Source organism: Tursiops truncatus, chromosome 3 (genome assembly GCF_011762595.2).
Source record: "Tursiops truncatus isolate mTurTru1 chromosome 3, mTurTru1.mat.Y, whole genome shotgun sequence".
Classification (NCBI taxonomy): domain Eukaryota; kingdom Metazoa; phylum Chordata; class Mammalia; order Artiodactyla; family Delphinidae; genus Tursiops; species Tursiops truncatus.
Window position 1 is genome coordinate 88,351,477 of NC_047036.1, and position 18,126 is coordinate 88,369,602.

General features: G+C 36.1%; 1 protein-coding gene across 11 annotated transcripts in view; it reads left to right on the forward strand.

Moving 5' to 3' along the window:
• The window catches only part of FER (FER tyrosine kinase), a 466,879-nt gene that overhangs the window by 37,623 nt on the left and 411,130 nt on the right, over positions 1 to 18,126 (forward strand). For 10 of the 11 annotated variants that reach the window (XM_019940802.3, XM_033853080.2, XM_073802380.1 and 7 more), the window contains one exon: positions 4,935 to 5,202. In XM_019940802.3, coding sequence (XP_019796361.1) covers positions 4,996 to 5,202 — 207 coding nt within the window. In that variant the 5' untranslated portion in view covers positions 4,935 to 4,995. Of the gene's footprint in view, positions 1 to 4,934; positions 5,203 to 16,315; positions 16,388 to 18,126 lie in introns of those variants that run through there. The other variant, XM_073802381.1, reaches the window with a different exon arrangement.

The window sequence follows — 18,126 nt, forward strand, 5'->3', positions numbered from 1 at the left end:
TGGCATAAAGTTTTACTCCTTTATTTGCTGATGATATGTTTAAATTTTTGTTTTTTCTTAACAGTTTTTGTTCTTTTTATTAGTTATTGGTGGTAGGAGCTTCTGAAGTACTTCTTTTACTATACTGGCTTTACCTGAAAATTCCAATAATGACTTTTTGCAGTTTTCACATCTCTCTCTGACATTCGACATTGCTAATAACTTCTTTTATATCCCATCATCTGTAACTCTGTCAAACCTCTTTTTTGCTTACTTAATCTCTACCCTTTGGCTTTTCTTCTTCTAGTTCCTCCATTGATACATTCTCATGGGCTTTGTCCTTGTAATTCTCTGCTTTTCTGTCAACATTCAATCTATTGGTTTTATCACCTTTAAGCAGCTGACTCTCAACTTTGTATCCTTAGCCTTGTATTTTACCTAAGCATTTATTTCCTGCTGAAATGAATGTATTTTCTTTAAAGTAGCTCCGTATTCTCATTCTTCCATTTCTATTGATATGGTCATCATTTATTATTAAAGCCTTGAAGTTATCATTGTATCATCTGTCTCTCTTTTCTTTAAATCCATTTACCAGGTCAAGCCTCTTTGGTCTTAACTCTCACTGACATTGTCAATTATAGATCCTCATTTCTCAAGCTGTATAGCTGTAGTGACTTATTAATTTGCCTTCTTATGTCTCATTTTATGTTTTTGCTGTCTTCAAGCTATTTTATACCTAGCTTCCAGATTAAACTCTATCTCTATGTCTCTTTTTAAATTAACTATAACATACATATAGAAAAGTGCACAAATCACAGACGCTCAGCTTTATGAAATTTCACCAACTGAACACACTTGCGTAACTAGCACCAGCAAACTAACCATTTAAAACATCACATTCATGATCTTGTTATTTTGCCTTAAACACCAGTTAAGGAGTTTGAGCCTTATTAGTTCCCTTAACGTTAGAATAGCAAGAGGTAAATTGGCATGCCATCTGCCACTGCTTGCCACATATAGCTTGATTTTGGAGACATTTCTTGGTTTACTTCACCCCCTAGTCACTTATATTCCCCATATTGCTTCCTGAAATACATTTCCTTTTTAACCTTTTTATCTAAATCATGGTTTTTCCAACCTTAACTCATGTCTTGCCATTTCTAGGAAACTTTTCTGGATTACTTCAGGTTTCATTAATTTTTTCTTTTTCTCTTCAAAAATTCTTTAATTAATTTTTGAATAAGTAATAGCAATATGTTCACTTAAAACAAAATTCAAATGTACAAAAGAGTATATAATGAAGAGTCTCCTTCCCATTCCTGTGTCCCAGCCACTGTGTGTTCTTCTAGAAATATTTTATGTACTTAAGTAAATTTAATTTTTATTATTTTTCCTCCTTTTTACACAATGTAAGCATACCAACTTCTGTATCTTACTTTTTTCTATTAATAATTGTTAATGATATTTCCCAATCAATACACAAGTTTTCTCATTTTTATATTAGGGCTGAATGATACTCCACTGAATGAATATGCCATGATCACATCTACCACATATGGTTGTGAATGTTGGACACTGAACAGATTCACACAGACTATGATTTGAATGGTACTCCCTAGGATTTCTCAGTTATCAATACAATCAACTGCAGCAGCTTTGATTGTAATTTACCTAGTCAGTTCCTTTTAATTAATATTTCCAGTTTTTAAAAAACTTCCAAACACTACTGAATTGAATAGTCTTATGTATATCATTTGACATCTGTGGAAAAATTATCTGTAGGATACCATTCCCTTTAATTCCTTAAAGTATTTATAATCTCTACGAATTTAATAATTAGACATAATCAGTTAATTATGGAGCTGTTTTTAAAAATTTTTATTATTTGTGATTCCTCAAGGAGTGGTACCATGTATTAAATTATTTTATATTCACCCTGACCTAGAATACTGGTGTACATAAATAAGCCCTTAGGGTGGGCTGGAGTGTTTCTCAGATAGCTGCCAGATTGTTTCCCTTTTTATTCATCTAAGCTCTTCATAATCCTTTTGAAATTCCTAATAATGAGAGAAAAAAACTATTGTCAAAGCTTTGACCGCAGCTAGATGCATTTAGAAGCAGAAGTGATGTTTATTCCAAGCTACAGAATAAAATGAACCACAATCTCGGATATAGTTTTAAAAAAAAAAGCGAAACATTTCACCTTTCTTTGTATTCTTCCATTGAAAACATGGTATGAGATAGAGTATATCTTCACTGAGACTTAGTTGAGCTATAAGTAAAATAACAGAAAAATGTTCTTTTTTGTGACCCATAAAGGTACAGTATATCAAAGTAAATTTTTTAAAGCTACTATCTACAAAGTGAATAAACTGGAATTATCCTACTTGATATTAAAGTGAATAAGTCAATTACTTTTATTGACTTATTTATGTTAAGGTCCATTTAGTGTCCTGCTTGCAACTTTGGAAACCTTGATGGAGTACATTTTTCCACAACCTTTTTCCCGCTCTACTTGTTTGATCATAAAACCAGACAGTTTTCAGTTGGGAAAATATTGGAATTTGTTTTCTATTTGGAAAACCCACACATTTTTACCATCTCTTTAGATGGTATCACTGAGCTTAGAGAGAGAAACCTTTTCTTATTTTTCTGTATAGGTTAGAGGATTTCAGCTGAATTAAATTGACTTCTGATATGATGAGCCAGACTTAAAAATAAAAGATGTGTTTCTTTATTTTTTCTAACTGACCCTAAAAGATTCACTGCTTGAAATTCTAGGAGACTGGAGGGGAAAATAAATTCTATCATAGTTCTTGGGCTTTATAGCAAACAAGCAGGAATAACTTTGGGGTGTCTGATAACTGACCTTTAGATGATTATAAGTTATACTGCAGAGATTTTTTTTTAACAACTTTGAGCTATAACTCACATGCTGAAGAATTCACCCATTTAAACTGTACAATTGAATGGTTTTTATTCTGTTCACAGAGTTGTGCAACCATTACCACAATCAATTTTAGAGCCCTCTACTCACTCCAAAAGGAAATCCAGTACCCGTTAGCAGTCACTCCTCATTTCTTCACAAATTTGCCAGCTCTAGTCAATACTAATTTGATTTATGCCTCTAAAAATAGATTTTGGACATTTCATATAAGAAGACAGCACAACATGTCAGTCTTTTGTGTTTGGCTTCTTTCACTTAGCATGTTTACAAGGTTTATCCATGCTGTAGCTTGTTTCAACATTTCATTCATTACCGTTGCCAATTTCATCTTGTGGATACATTGTTTTATTTATCCATTCATCAGTTGATGAACATTTGGGTTGTTCCCCTTTGTGACTATTATGAATAATTCTGCTCGAATATTCATGCACAAGTTTTTGTGTGGGCATATGTTTTTATTTCTCTTGGGTACATACCTAAGAGTGGAATTTCTGGGTCATATATAATAACTCTGTGTTTAAGTTTTGAGGAACCATCCATTTTACATTTACACCACCAGTATCTGATGGTTCTAATTTCTTCACAGTCTCCAACACTTGATATTATCTGTCTTTTTGATTATGGACATCTTAGTGGTGTGAAATGGTATCTCATTGTGGTTTTGATTGGTATTTTCCTAATGGCTAATGATATTGAACATCTTTTCATGTGCTTAGTGGACGTCTGTAAATCTTATTTGGAGAAATGTCTACTCAGATCTTTTGCCCATTTTTAATTGGTTTGTCTTGTTATTATTGAGTTGTAAGAATTCTTTATATAATCCAGATAAAAGTCCCTGATGAGATATATGATTTGTAAATGTTTTCCCCATTCTGTGGTCTTATCAGTTACTTGATGGTGGCCTTCAAAGTACAGAAATTTTTAATTTTGATGAAAACAAATTTACATATTTTTATTTTGTTGCTTGCACTTTTGTTGTCATATTTAGAAACCATTGCCTGGACAAAGGTCACGAAGATTTACTACTATATTTTCTTCTGAGAGTTTTATAGTTTTAGCTCTGATATTTAGATCTGTGATTCCTTTAGATTTAATTTTTTTGTGTATGGTCTAAGGAGACATCCTGCTTAACTCTTTTGCATGTGGAATCCAATTTTCCCAGCATCTTTAGTAGAAAAGAGTTTTTTTTCCTCCATTGAATGGACTTGGCAGTGAAGTCTGAGTCCTCCAGCTTTGTTCTTTTTCTTCAGGGTGTTTTGGTTTGTTTATTTATTTGGTTATTCTGGCTTCCTTGCATTTCTTTGTAAGTTTTAAGATTAGCATGTCAATTTCTGCAAAAAAAAAAGCTTAGATTTTCATATGGATTGAGTTAAGTTTGTAGAACAAGTTGGGCAGTTGCTTTCTTAATATTAAGTCTTTTGGATCCATTAACATGAGTCTTTCCATTTATTTAGGTCATCTTTAATTTTTTTCAACAATATTTTATAATTTTAAGAGTAAAGTTTTGTATTTATTTTGTAAAATTTATTCCTAAATATTTTATTCTTTTTGATGCTGTTGTAAATGGAATTGTTTTGGAATATTTTTTAAATTTTGTTTTCAGATTGATCTTTGCTAATATATAGAAATACAGTTGATATTTGTATATTGATCTTGTACCCTGTAATCTTACTGAGCTCATTTATTAGTTCTAATACTTTAAAAATTGTATTTCTTAGGATTTTCTATATATGTCATGTCATCTGCAAATAAATATAGTTTTACTTCTTCCATTCCAAATTCATTGGAAATTATTTCACTTATTTCATTGTACTGACTGGAACCTTCATTACAGTGTTGAATAGAAGTGGTGAGATTGGACATTCTCATCTTGTTCCTGATTTTTGGGGGAAAGCATTCAGTTATAGTGATTTTTTTTTTTTTACTCTAAAAAGAATGGGCCATAACTTTGCTTTGAAGACTAATTTCCTTTTGATTTAAGATTCTTTTCTTCTGTTTACATACACAGATATGTGCTGATTAGACGGCTCAATTGTGCAGCGTGGAGGATAAGACAGTGCTTTACAAAAATGGGGTTTGGGAGTGACCTGAAGAATTCACATGAAGCTGTGTTAAAATTGCAAGACTGGGAATTACGGTTACTGGAAACAGTGAAGAAATTTATGGCCCTGAGAATAAAAAGTGATAAAGAATATGCATCTACTTTACAAAACCTTTGTAATCAAGTTGATAAGGAAAGTACTATCCAAATGAATTATGTCAGCAATGTATCCAAGGTAAGAAGAATGATTTCATCATTTATTGTCTATAGCATCATAGTTGTCCTTAAGGCAAATAGATCATACTATTGAATAAGCGTACCTAAGTCAGCATTCTAAAATCTTCCAAAATCTTTCTGATTATCAGAATCTCATGGGGAAAGTTTCAAAAATTGTAAAATTTGGGCCCAGCTCCTGATATTCCGAGTCAGTAGGTCTGAAATTTTTGAACTTTGAAATCCTTTTTTCCAATAGATGTCCAGATTATTCTAATGATTAGTTAGGTTTGAGAACCCTTCTTACAAATTTCGTTTTCTTTATTACCCTACCTCCTTGGGTTCCTTGAGCCCCGCTGTTTTCTTCTTTTGACACAAACTTTCATTATAACCCACCTTCCCTGCATTCTTCTGTGAATCATTTGTATAGTGAATCACATGGAGTATTTTAACATGTAGGTATTCTCTGCTGTCATTTCATTACTAAAATACTAATATATTGATGATTTAATCACACATAAAAATCCTTTGGATAAACAATATGGTTTTTTAGCTCCAAGATTATAAAGTATAAAATTTAAAAATAAGGGCTATAAAAATAAAGGCCAAAATTTCACTGCTAATTATCCTTTGAAGGCATAAAATATGAAATATTACACACCTTAATAGTTTTGGATTTTCACTCTGTTTATTTTCATTGTCTGACTTCACACTTCACTATATTTATTCAAAGTTAAAATTTTTTTTTACCTTACTTGGAAAGTTAAAAAAATTAGTGTGTTTCTTGCACTCATGGGTCTTAGGATTTGAGTAAATTGTAGAAGAAACTCTGTTTCTTATGGGAAATGTGTGTATGTGGTATGTGTGATCAGGTAAAGATCTGTGATGTTGCTGAGAACTCCTAATGTTCATATCTTTAACATCCTTTCCTGGGCCAATGAGATTCCCCAAAGAACCATTCTCTAATCTCTAGTCTGAAGGTAGGGTTGCCAGATGTAGCAAATTAAAATATAGAACACCAGTTAAATTTGCGTACAATATTTGAGAAATGCATACACTAAAAATTAGTTATTTTTTATCTGAAATTCAAATTTAACTGGTGTCCTGTATTTTGTTTGACTACTCTGTTATGTTATAGGAATAGATAGGGAAAGTAGATTGAGTGTTCAAAGAGTCATATTTTAGTTAATCCTCCTGTTTTTGGTAAGCTGCCTGGTGTCTCTGAGTCCAAAAGCTCTCTGGTTAATTTTTTCCTCTTGTTTTCTTCTGCACTGGGGGAAGAACAGTTGCATGTCTGTGGGCTGAGCAATAGGAACTAGAATTCTGGCTGTTCCTTATATAGACTGAATCAATCCTTCTGTTTCGGTGCCCTCTCCTTTTTCTTCATTTAGATTTCTCCAGTTCCTGAGCTTTATTGGAGTTATCTGACCCTATAAACTGGTCTTTTCTTCTTTTTCTCCCCCCAGTTTCTTTGAGATATAATTGACATACATCACTGTATAGGTTTAAAGTGTATAGCATGATTTTTTTTTTAAAAAGGGCTTCCTCATTCTTTTATTTTTAATAAATTTATTTATTTCTGGCTGCATTGGGTCTTCATTGCTGCACGCGGGCTTTAGTTGCGGCAAGTGGGCGCTACTCTTCATTGCGGTGTGTGGGCTTCTCATTGTCGTGGCTTCTCTTGTTGCGGAGCACGGGCTCTAGGTGGGCGGGCTTCAGTAGTTGTGGCACATGGGTTCAGTAGTTGTGGCACATGGGTTCAGTAGTTGTGGCTCACAGGCTCTAGAGCGCAGCCTCAGTAGTTGTGGCACATGGGCTTAGTTGCTTCCCAGCATGTGGGATCATCCCGGATCAGGGATCGAACCCATATCCTCTGCATTGGCAGGCAGATTCTTAACCACTGCACTACCAGGGAAGTCCAGCATGATGGTTTGATTTATGTTATGTTGTGAAATGATTACCATAGTAGATTTAGCTGATATCCAAATAATAAAAAGAAAAGAAAAAAATTTCTCTTTTTGATAAAAACTCTTAGAAAGCACTCACTTAACAACTCACTTTATCATACAACAGTGTTAACTATAGTCATCATGCTATACATTATATCCCTAGTACTTATTTATCTTATAACTGGAAGTTTGTACCTTTTGATCATTTTCCTCCAATTCCCCCTCCCACCATGTGGCCTTTTCTTCTTGACCTCCCCTCCGTACACTTAAGTTTCAACTTTTCCTGATATGCTAATGAGTTACCACTTACATTTTCTAACATTTTGTTGGCAAGTCTTATCTGTGATTGTTGCCTTTTCTATCTTCTTTGTTATTGCGAATTTATATTTTAAGTAACTATATTATATTTTGGTAGGGTTTTGGAAAGGAGTGAAAAATAGCCATGTGTTTTATTTACTATGTTTAACTGAAATTATACTGTTTAGAAAAGTATGGGACTTCCCTTGGAGGTCCAGTGGTTAAGACGTCCCTTCCAGTGCAGGTGGTGTGGGTTTGGTCCCTCGTTGGGGAGCTAAGATCCCACATGCCTTGCAGCCAAAAAGCCAAAACATAAAACAGAAGCAATATTGTAACAAATTCAATAAAGACTTTAAAAATGCTCCACATTAAAAAAATCTTAAAAAAAAAAGTAAGGTAGTGAAAGGAACAAGAAATAGTATTAACAGGTAAGAAGATTGAGGATTTATGAGGTCAGGACAGAGAAGGAGTCATCAATGTGTATACTGAAGTGTCAGGTATTTTGGTGAGTACTGTTTTAGCTGCAACCCAGAAAATTCTCATATGAAAAAAAATTTTCATTTTTTTCAGTTCAGAATACATTTTAATTTCACTTTTGATTCCTTCTTTGACCCATGTATTCTTTCAGTGTCTCTTATATAATTTCCAAGTAGTTGTTTTTTTTTCTAGAGATATTTTTGTTACTGATTTCAAATTGAGCTCCATTGTTTTCAAAGACCCTATTTTATATGACTTGAATCCTTTTAAATTTATGGATACTTGTTTCATGGCCCAGAGTATGGTCTGTCTTGGTAACTCTTTCATGTGCACTTTATACTCTGCTGTTGTTGTTTGCAGTGTTCTTATAAATGACAATTAGGTCAAGATGGTTGATAGTAGCGTTCAAGTCTTTTATTTCTTTACTCATTGTTTTTTTATTTTAAAGAATATGGTTACACATTTTTAAAAAAATTTATTTGGCTGCGTCAGATCTTAAGTGTGGCACATGGGATCTTTGTTGTGGCATGTGGGGTCTTTCATTGCGGTGTGCAGGCTCTTCGTTGCGGTGCGTGGACTTCTCTCTAGTTGTGGTGCATGGGCTCCAGAGTGCATGGGCTCAGTAGTTGTGGTGCGCAGTCTCAGTAGTTGTGGTGCGCAGTCTCAGTAGTTGTGGTGTGCAGGCTCTAGGGCATGTGGGCTCCGTAGTTGCAGTACATGGGCTTAGTTGCCCCGCAGCATGTGGGATCTTAGTTCCCCAACCAGGGATCGAACCGCGTCACTTGCATTGGAAGGTGGATTCTTAACCTCTGGGCCACCAGGGAAGTCCCTCTTTACTCATTTTTGTCCACCTGTTCTATCAGCTATTGAGAATGGTGTTGAAATCTCTGATTATAATTGTGAATAAGTCTGTTTCTCCCTGCAGTTTGGTTAGTTTTTTTTTTCTTTTTTTTTTTGCGGTACACGGGCCTCTCACTGTTGTGGCGCACAGGCTCTGGATGCGCAGGCTCAGCGGCCATGGCTCATGGGCCCAGCCGTTCCACGGCATGTGGGATCCTCCCTGACTGGGGCATGAACCCGTGTCCCCTGCATCGGCAGGCGGACTCTCAACCACTGTGCCACCAGGGAAGCCCCCATAGTGTTTTACATAGTAGCTGCACTAAATTACATTCTCACCCACAGTGTGTGAGGGTTCTGTTTTCTCTATAAATTCTCCAATACTTGTTATTTCTTGTCTTTTTGACAATAGCCATTCTGACAGATATGTGGTAATATCTCATTGTGGTTTTGATTTGCATTTCCCTAATAGCTGGTGATCTTGAGCATCTTTTTACCTACCTGTTAGCCACCCATATGTCTTCTTTGGAAAAATGTCTATTCATATCCTCTACCTGTTTTTAAATTGGATTTTGTTGTTGTTGTTTAGCTGTATGAGTTCTTTATGTGTTTTGGATATTACCCCGTTATTGGATCTGTGATTTGCAAATATCTTATCCTATTCTGGAGGTTGACTTTTTGTTTTGTTGATGGTTTCCTTTGCTGTACTGAAGCTTTTTAGTTTGATGTAGTCCCAATTGTTTATTTTTGCTTTTGTTGCCATTGTGTTTGAATCAGATCCAAAAAATATCTCTAAGAGTGATATTAAGAGTGATATTAAGTCAAGGAGCTTACTGCCTATGTTTTCTTCTAGGAGTTTTATGGTTTCTGATCTTACATTCAAGTCTTTAATCAATTTTGAGTTGATTTTTGTGTGTGGTGTAAGATAGTCATCCAGTTTTATTCTCTTGCATGTGGATGTTGGGTTTTCCCAACACCATTTATTGAAGAGACTGCCTTTTCCCATTGTATATTTTTGCCTCCTTTGTTGTAAATTAATTGACCATATATGTGTGGGTTTCTTTCTGGGCTCTCTATTCTGTTGATCTATGTGTCTTATGCCAATGCCATACTATTTTGATTACAATTGCTTTATAGTATAGTTTGAAATCAGGGAGCATGATACCTACAACTTTGTTCATTCCTTCCTTGTTTCTGTCCTTCCTTCCCTCCCTTCCTTCTGTCCCTCCCTCCCTCCCTCCTTTTCTTGGGGACTTTGGTCCCATACAAATTTTAGAATTATTTATTCTAGGTCTGTGCAGAATGCCATTGGAATTTTGATAGGAATTTCTTGATATTATTTCAGTCTTCTTAAATTTATTGTGACTTGTTTTGTGGTCTAACATGTGGCCTATCCTTGAGAATGCTCCATGTGCCCTTGAGAAGAATGTGTATTCTGCTGCTTTTGGGTGGAATGTTCTATATATTTCTGTTAAGTCCATCAGGTCTGATGTTTCATTTAAGGCTGATGTTTCCTTATTGATTTTCTATGTAGATGATCTATCCATTGATGTAAATGTGGTTAAAATCTCCAACAATTATTGTATTGCTGTCAGATTTTCCCTTTAGGCCTGTTAATAGTTGTCTTATATATTTAGATTTTCCTTTGTTAGGTGTGTAAATATTTACAAATGTCATATCCTCTTGTTGAATTGACCACTTTATATTATGCAATGCCTTTCTTTGTCTTTTATTATGTTCTTTGTTTTAAAGTCTGTTTTGTCTAATGTGAGTATAGGTATACCAGCTTTCTTTTCATTTCCATTTGCATGGAATATCTTTTTCCATCCCTTTGCTTTCAGTCTGTGTGTTCTTAAACCTGAAGTAAGTCTCTTCTTGGTAACATATAAATTATTCTTTTATTTTTTTTAATTATTTTTTTATCTGTTCACCTACTCTGTGTCTTTTGATTGGATAATTTAGTCCATTTGCATTGAAAGTAAATATTGATAGGTATGTCCTTGTTGCCATTTTGTTGATTGTTTTCTGGATGTTTTTGCAGTTTCTCTCTATTCCTTTTTTCATCTCTTGCTTTCTTCCCTTGTGGTTTGATGAATTTCTTTAGTGTTATGTTTAGATTCCATTCTCATTATCTTTTGTGTGTCTGCTGTACATTTTGCTTTGTGGTTACCATGAGGTTCACACATAATGATCTATATATATAGCAGTCTATTTTAAGTTGGTAGCAACTTACATTTGAACACATTCTAAAAACTTTTACATTTTTATTCCACTCAGTCATGTTTTATGTTTTTGATGTCATATTGTATGTCTTTTTATTTTGTGTATTCTTTAACTAATTATTGTAGTTTCAATTAATTTTACTACTTTATCTTTTAACCTTCTAATTGCTTCCTATGTGATTAACCCACTACCCTTACCATATATTTGCTTTTAGCAGTGAGATTTTTACTCTCATATATTTTTCTGTTATAAGTTAGCACCCTTTTGTTTCAGCTTAAAAAAGACCCATTTACTTTTCTCATGAAGTTGGTTAAGTGGTGATGAACTCCTTTAGCTTTTGCTTATTTAGAAAACACTTTAATCTTTCCTTCAGTTCTGAATGATAGCCTTGTCAGATAGAGTGTTCTTGGTTGTAGGTTTTTCCCTTTCATCACTTTAAATATCTCCCTTCTGGCTTACAGAGTTTCTGCTGAAAAATCAGCAGATAGTCTTATGGAGATTCCTGTTTATGTGACAAGTTGCTTTTAAGATTCTGTCTTTAACTTCTTACGTTTTAATTATAATTTATCTTGCTGTTCATCTTATTTGGCATTCTCTGTGCTTCCTGGACCTGAATGTTTCCTTCCCCAGGTTAGGGGAATTTATGGCCATTATTTTTTCAAATAAGTTTTCTGCCCCTTTCTCTCTTCTCCTTCTGGGGCCCCCTATAATGTGAATGTTATTCTGCTTGGTATAGTCTCGTATGTCTCTTGAATTACCTTTACTTTTTAAAATTCTTGTTTCTTTTTGTTGATTGTTTGGGTGAGTTCCTCTGCCCTATCTACCAGGTTGCTGTTTAAGTTGTTCTACTTTAGCTAGTCAGCTGTTGAACCCCTTTAGTATATTTTTCAGTTCAGTTATTGTGTTCTTCAGTTCTGTGACATCTGTTTAGTTTTTTAAAATATTTTCTGTCTATTTGATATAGCACAGTGAGAGTGTTCATCCATTCTTCTTTTGAGTTCAGTGAGCATCTCTTTTAACTCTATATCAGGTATATTACTTATCTCTGTTTTATTAAGGTCTTTTTCTGAGGTTTCATCTTATTCTTTTGTTTGGAACATATTCCTCTGTTTTTATCTTTCGCTTGATTCTTTGTAATTGTTTCTGTGTATTAGGCAAAATAGCTACCTCTCCCAGTCTTGAAGAACTAGGTCTTATGTAAGAGATGGCTCTTATTCAACCTTGCTCTAGCTCTTGGTTGTCTCTGGAACCTATGTGATTGTCTAACTAGTCTGATTTATTCTTGATAGGTCTTGCTTATTGAGGGTGTGCCAAGACCTGTCAGTGTTCTAAAGGGAGTGATCCTAGTCAGCCTAGATTCAGGCTGATTGGAAGCCTGTTTCTTAGACAATAGCTTTTGAAGTATGCAGATAGATATATAAAGTCCTATGCGATGACAATTGTATACCCTGCCAACCTCCAAACTGAGGTCCAGATATGTCCCCTAGGCAGCAGTTGGAACAATTGGGGTTTCAGATGAGTGTTTAAGCTTCTTTCTGGGAGGTACCAGCATGCTGTGGTGGTGAGGCCAAGACAGGGTGCACAGGTGGTGTCTCCTTGCCTGCATTCCCAAAGAGCACCTATGTAGCCTTTAGATGTATTGCAAACCTGAAGCCTGCCCCTCAGGTTGAAGCTCCAGGACAATTAAGGGGCCTTTTTCATGTGCGGATCAGGGATGTTTCAGTCTGCTGTTTATGTAGTGTCGTGGGTGTGGTATTCTGCCCAGAACTATCTTTCTGATTCTTACGGTCCCATAGGGCCAGGAGCACAAGCCCTTCTGGCCACCAGAGCCTGGCAATCAAGAGGAGTCCCCTGTGTAGACTGTGCTTTAGTGAGGCTGTGCGATTATTGCGGGCAGGGTGTGCCCTCAGCTTTAGAGAGGCCAGGAAAGAGTGCTGGGGGAGAGGCACGCCTGCAGTTTTCACAATATTGGAGGAAAGTGTTGGGAATGGGGCATGCCTTCCGCTTTAGGGAGGCCTGGGATGAGCATTTTGGGTGTGATAGACACTTGACTTTAGAGAGGTTGTGTGTCTGCCCACTTGCAATAGCAGGGTGGAGGGAGAGTGCAAAAATGGTACTCTTCAGTGGCACCATCCATGACGAAAATCCCAGTTAATCCCTGTCCCTCCAGCAGATGCTTTAAGGTTAACAACCAAATCTCCTTTATACATAATCCAGTCACTTTTCAAACTTGCCTTTTTGCTTGTTCCTGGAACCAGTGAATCCACACGAGTCCCTCAACAGGAGTATCTAAGATTCGCGCAGCCCCCTGGGCCCCCTGGATGTAAGCCCCATTGGTTTCTAAAGCCAGATGTTTTGGGGCCTTGTCTCTCTGGTGCAGGTCCCAAGGGTTGGGGTGCCCAGTGTGGGGCACAAACCCTTTGATCCTTAAAAAGAGGCTCTGGACTAGTGAGATGCCTCCCTGCTGTGTGTCACTGCACTGGGGGATAGGGTTTTAGAGTCACTGCATCTCTGCCTCTACTACCCATCTTGCTGTGGTCCCTTTATCCCTTATTGTGGAGGGTGCCGTTCAGCTAGTTTACAGTTCTTTTTACCTGGAATTATTACTTATGTAGTTGTAGATTTGGTGTGTCGTGGGAGGAGGTGAGTTCAGGGTCTTCCTATGCTGCTTTGTTGGACCCCGCCCCTCCTTGCTCTTTAATAAGCCTGTCAGTGAGTTAACTCTATCGCTGACCTCTCCTATTCCAACAGTATCACTTCCTTCTCCTTTCTTCTTCCTCTGGCAATGTCACTTCCTGTCTCAACAGTATTTCAAGTTAAACATGCCGGTGTATGCCAATCCTTTTATCTTTTCATACCTGCCAAAACTCAGATCTTCCTTTTACCCCACACTTGTACTTAGGAGGGAGGAATTGGAGAGAAGGAAACAGAAACCAAGTAGCTGAGCCATTTCCATGTTGAAAATGAGCAAGTCATAAGTGAATCATTGTAATAGTTCAATTTGAATCTTTTAAAATATTTTCCATTTCTCTACTTAATATATTTATTCTTTCTTTTAGTTTCATGAACATATGGAATACTGTCATAGTGACTCTTTTATTCTCCCTGTCTTCTATCCTCGGTGTTACTTCTGGGCCAGCTTTGACTGCCTGATTTTTCTGCTCATTTTGGGTTGTATTCTCCTGCAACTGCATGCTCTTGATGCCAGGCATTATGAATTTTACATTATTAGGTACTGAATATTTTTACCTTTCTTTAACTGTTCTTGAGCTTTGGGATATGATTAAGTTACTTGGACACAGCTTGATCTTTTCGTCTCTTGTTTTATACATTTGTTAGGTGGACCAGCAGTATGTATAGTCTAGGGTAAATTTATCTCCTCTACTGAGACAAGATCATTCTCATTATCCAAAGGATGCTCCCCATATTATGAGGTTTTAAACTCTGGCTGTTGGGACCTGGTACAATTCCGTGATACTATGTGAGCTCTAGACAGTGTTTCCTGTAATCCTTATTGGTGGGTTATTTCCACGGCATAGAGTAGTTTTCTCATGCCCTGAGCTAATCAGTACTTAGCTAAAAAAATCTTAGCTAAGTAAGATTTTGGGTGAGTCTTTGCAGGTCTCTTGAGTTTTCTCTTTGTGTAGCTCTCTTCTCTCTAGTACTCTGTCCTTGTCTCTTCACCAGTACTCTGACTATGTTGGTGTCTCTGTGCTCTGTACAGTCTCTTTAACTTGCAGAGATGACTGAGTTCTGCTTGGCTCTTCTTCCCTGGACCATATCCTGGACATTTTCTCCATTCAGTAAGCTGGGATAATCTTAGCGTTCAGTTCATTTATTTATAGTCTCTCAGGGTTCGCTGTCCTTCCTTGCCTGATGTCCAGTGGCTTGAATGCTATCTTACATTTTTGTCCAGTTTTTAATTATTTTATGCAGGAGAATAAATTTATGCCTGTTTCTCTATCTTGATGGAAGCAGAAATCTTGCAACTAGTGATTTTTATGTCTTTACTTAAAAAAAATTAAAACGTGCAGCAGAGTTTCAAGAATAGAACAGAGATTCCCCTATGAACTCTACTGTACTTATTAATTGTTAACATTTTGCCATATTTGCTCTGTGGTTTCCTTTCCCTCTCAGTATAATTTGTGTTTTATATATATAATTTTTGGGGAGAATGATTTGTAAGTTAGTTGAAGACATCGTGTCTCTTTATTCTTAAACATTTAAGCATGTATTTTCTAAGAAGATATCCACAATGTAATGATCAAATTTGGGAAATTTACCATTGTTACCATGCTATTATTAAAAATATATTGCATATCCAGCTTTTGTCAACTGTTCCAATAATGTCCCTTTTGGAAAAATTTTTTTTCATCCTCATTCAGGATCTAATAGAGAATCACTTATTTCATTTAGTTGTTAGGTTTCTTTAGTTTCTTTAATCTGGAACATGTATGTGAGAAGTCACACTTCGTGCTTTGGTAGTTTTTCTTTTTTACTTAAAGTTATTTTTGAAGTGTGTACATTCTGCCTTTAATCCTGAGGGCATGGTTTAGTGTTTTTTTTTTTTTTTTTTTTGCGGTACGCGAGCCTCTCACTGTTGTGGCCTCTCCCGTTGCGGAGCACAGGCTCCGGACGCGCAGGCTCAGCAGCCATGGCTCACGGGCCCAGCTGCTCCGCGGCATGTGGGATCTTCCCGGACCGGGGCACGAACCCGTGTCCCCTGCATCGGCAGGCGGACTCTCAGCCACTGGGCCACCAGGGAAGCCCCAGGCTCATCTTTTGAATGTTCCTTTTCCAGTCCTTCAAGAAACCCTTTCCCCGAGGGATCTTGGTTCCTTTTGGTAGTGAGAATATTTAGATATTCAACGAAGTTACTTTGTTGGGATATTATGTCTCACAGTATTTTGCAGTCACAAGTATTGCTGCAGTGAATCACTTTGTTACAGATGTGTTTTTGTATCTTTATGAATATCTTTAAGGTACATTCCTGGAGATGGGATTTCTAGGTCAAAGTGTAAATGTCTATGTAGTGTTATATATTGTCAATATAAATATAAATTTCCTTTATAGCTTTTGTACCATTTTGTATATCTACTGGGAATATATGAAACTACCAGTTTCTACTTAATCTGGGCAAGAGAGTATATTGTCAAACTTACGAATTTTTATTAATATGATAGGTAGAAATGATACCTAGTGTAGCTTTAATTTATATTTCTCTAATTGTGAGTGAAATTAAACATCTTTTCATATTTTAACAGCTATTTTAGTTTGAGGACTTGTTTTATTCTATGCTAAAGGTGAATTTTACTTTGTGTTTCTTTATTCATCTAAAATTACACCTGTCAGAAATAAAAGGCATCCAAATGGGAAAGGAAGAAGTCAAGTTGTCTCTCTTTGTGGAGGACATGATATCATACAGTAAGTCCCCTACATACGAACATTCAAGTTGTGAACTTTTAAAGATGTGAATGTGTGTTCACATGTCCAATCATGTTAAGTTAGTTCACGTGTCTGATGTACATTGTCACATGTGTGCATCTCTGCAAGTGGTTGTGCATTTGTGTACTTTACTGTACAGTACTGAATAGAGTAGTAAAGTAGTACAGTATCTTTATTGCAAGCCTAGGATGTCTGGAAGCCAGCGTAAAAGCAGCAGTGATGTAGCTGGTACTGCTAAGAAGTGCCAAGCGATAACGATGGAAATAAAAGTGAAAATAATTGAGAGAGTGGAGCAACAAGAGGAAGAAGAAGTAACTGAAGAATCAAAGAGATTCACGATGCAGGAAATGGCAAAGGGATTTTCTTTTTTCGAGGAGGCACTGTTTTTGAGGCACAGGACCTGAACATAGAATGGTACACAAAGGTTGCAGTAGTTGTTCAGAATGCAATCCAGGGCTACCGTGTCATCTATGACGAGAAAAAAAGAGCTACTACCCAGACATCACTGGATCATTTTTTCAAGAGGGTAGATAGAATTGAATCCAGAAAGGAACCAGAAACTGTGCCATTAACGTCAGGCATGAGTGAAATTGCAGCTTGCCCTCTGTCTCCTATTGCTGACCATCCTTCAGCTCTACCATCTCCTGCCTCCTCTTCCTCTTCCAGTCAGTAACTCTTCTTACCTGTTCACTCGATGCCAGCCCCCGTATGCCAGCTGTTGTACTGTACTACTGTACTTTTCAAAGTACTATACTGTAAGATTAAAAATGTTTTCTTTATTTTGTGTGTTTGTTTGTTTTTTATGTATTATTTGTGTGAAAAGTATTATAAGCCCATTACAGTACAGTACTGTATAGCTGATTTTGTTAGTTGGGTACTTAGGCTAACTTTGTTGGACTTATGAACAAACTGGACTTACAAATGCACTCTTGGAATGGAACTTGTTCATATGTAGGGGACTTACTGTATATAGAAAATAATAAAACTACTACCAAGAAACTAATAGATGAATTTGGTAAAGCTGCAGGATTAAAAAAAAATCAATGTACAAAAATCAGTTTTGTTTCTATACACTAATGAACTATCTGAAAAAGAAAGACAATAATTCCATGTACAATAGCATAATAAAATTAAAATCCTTAGGAAAAAATTTAACCAAAAAGGGAAAGACCTGTACACTGTAAAGTATAAGAAATTGATGAAAGAAACTGAAGAAGACACAAATAAATGGAAAGACATTCTGTGCTGATGAAATGGAAGAATTAATATTGCTAACATGTCCTTACTACCCAAAGCCATCTATAGATACAGTGCAGTCCCTCTCAAAATTTCAATGGCATTTTTCACAGAAATAGAAAAACAATCCTAAAATTCATATGGAACCACTAAGACCCCAAATAGCCAAAATAATTTTGAGAAGGTAGAACAAAGCTAGATACAATTCCTGATTTAAAAATTTATTATAAAGCTATAGTAATCAAAACAGTATGGTACTAGCATAAAAGCAGACACATGGACCTATGGGACAGAACTGAGATCCCAGAAATAAACCCTTGAATATATGGTCACCTAAGATTTAACAAGGGAGCCAAGAATAGTCTTTTTAATAACTGATGTTGGGAAAACTGAATATTTCCATGCAAAAGGATGAAATTGGACCCCTGTCTTACACCACTCACAAAAATTAACTGGAAATGGATTAAAGACTTAAATGTAAG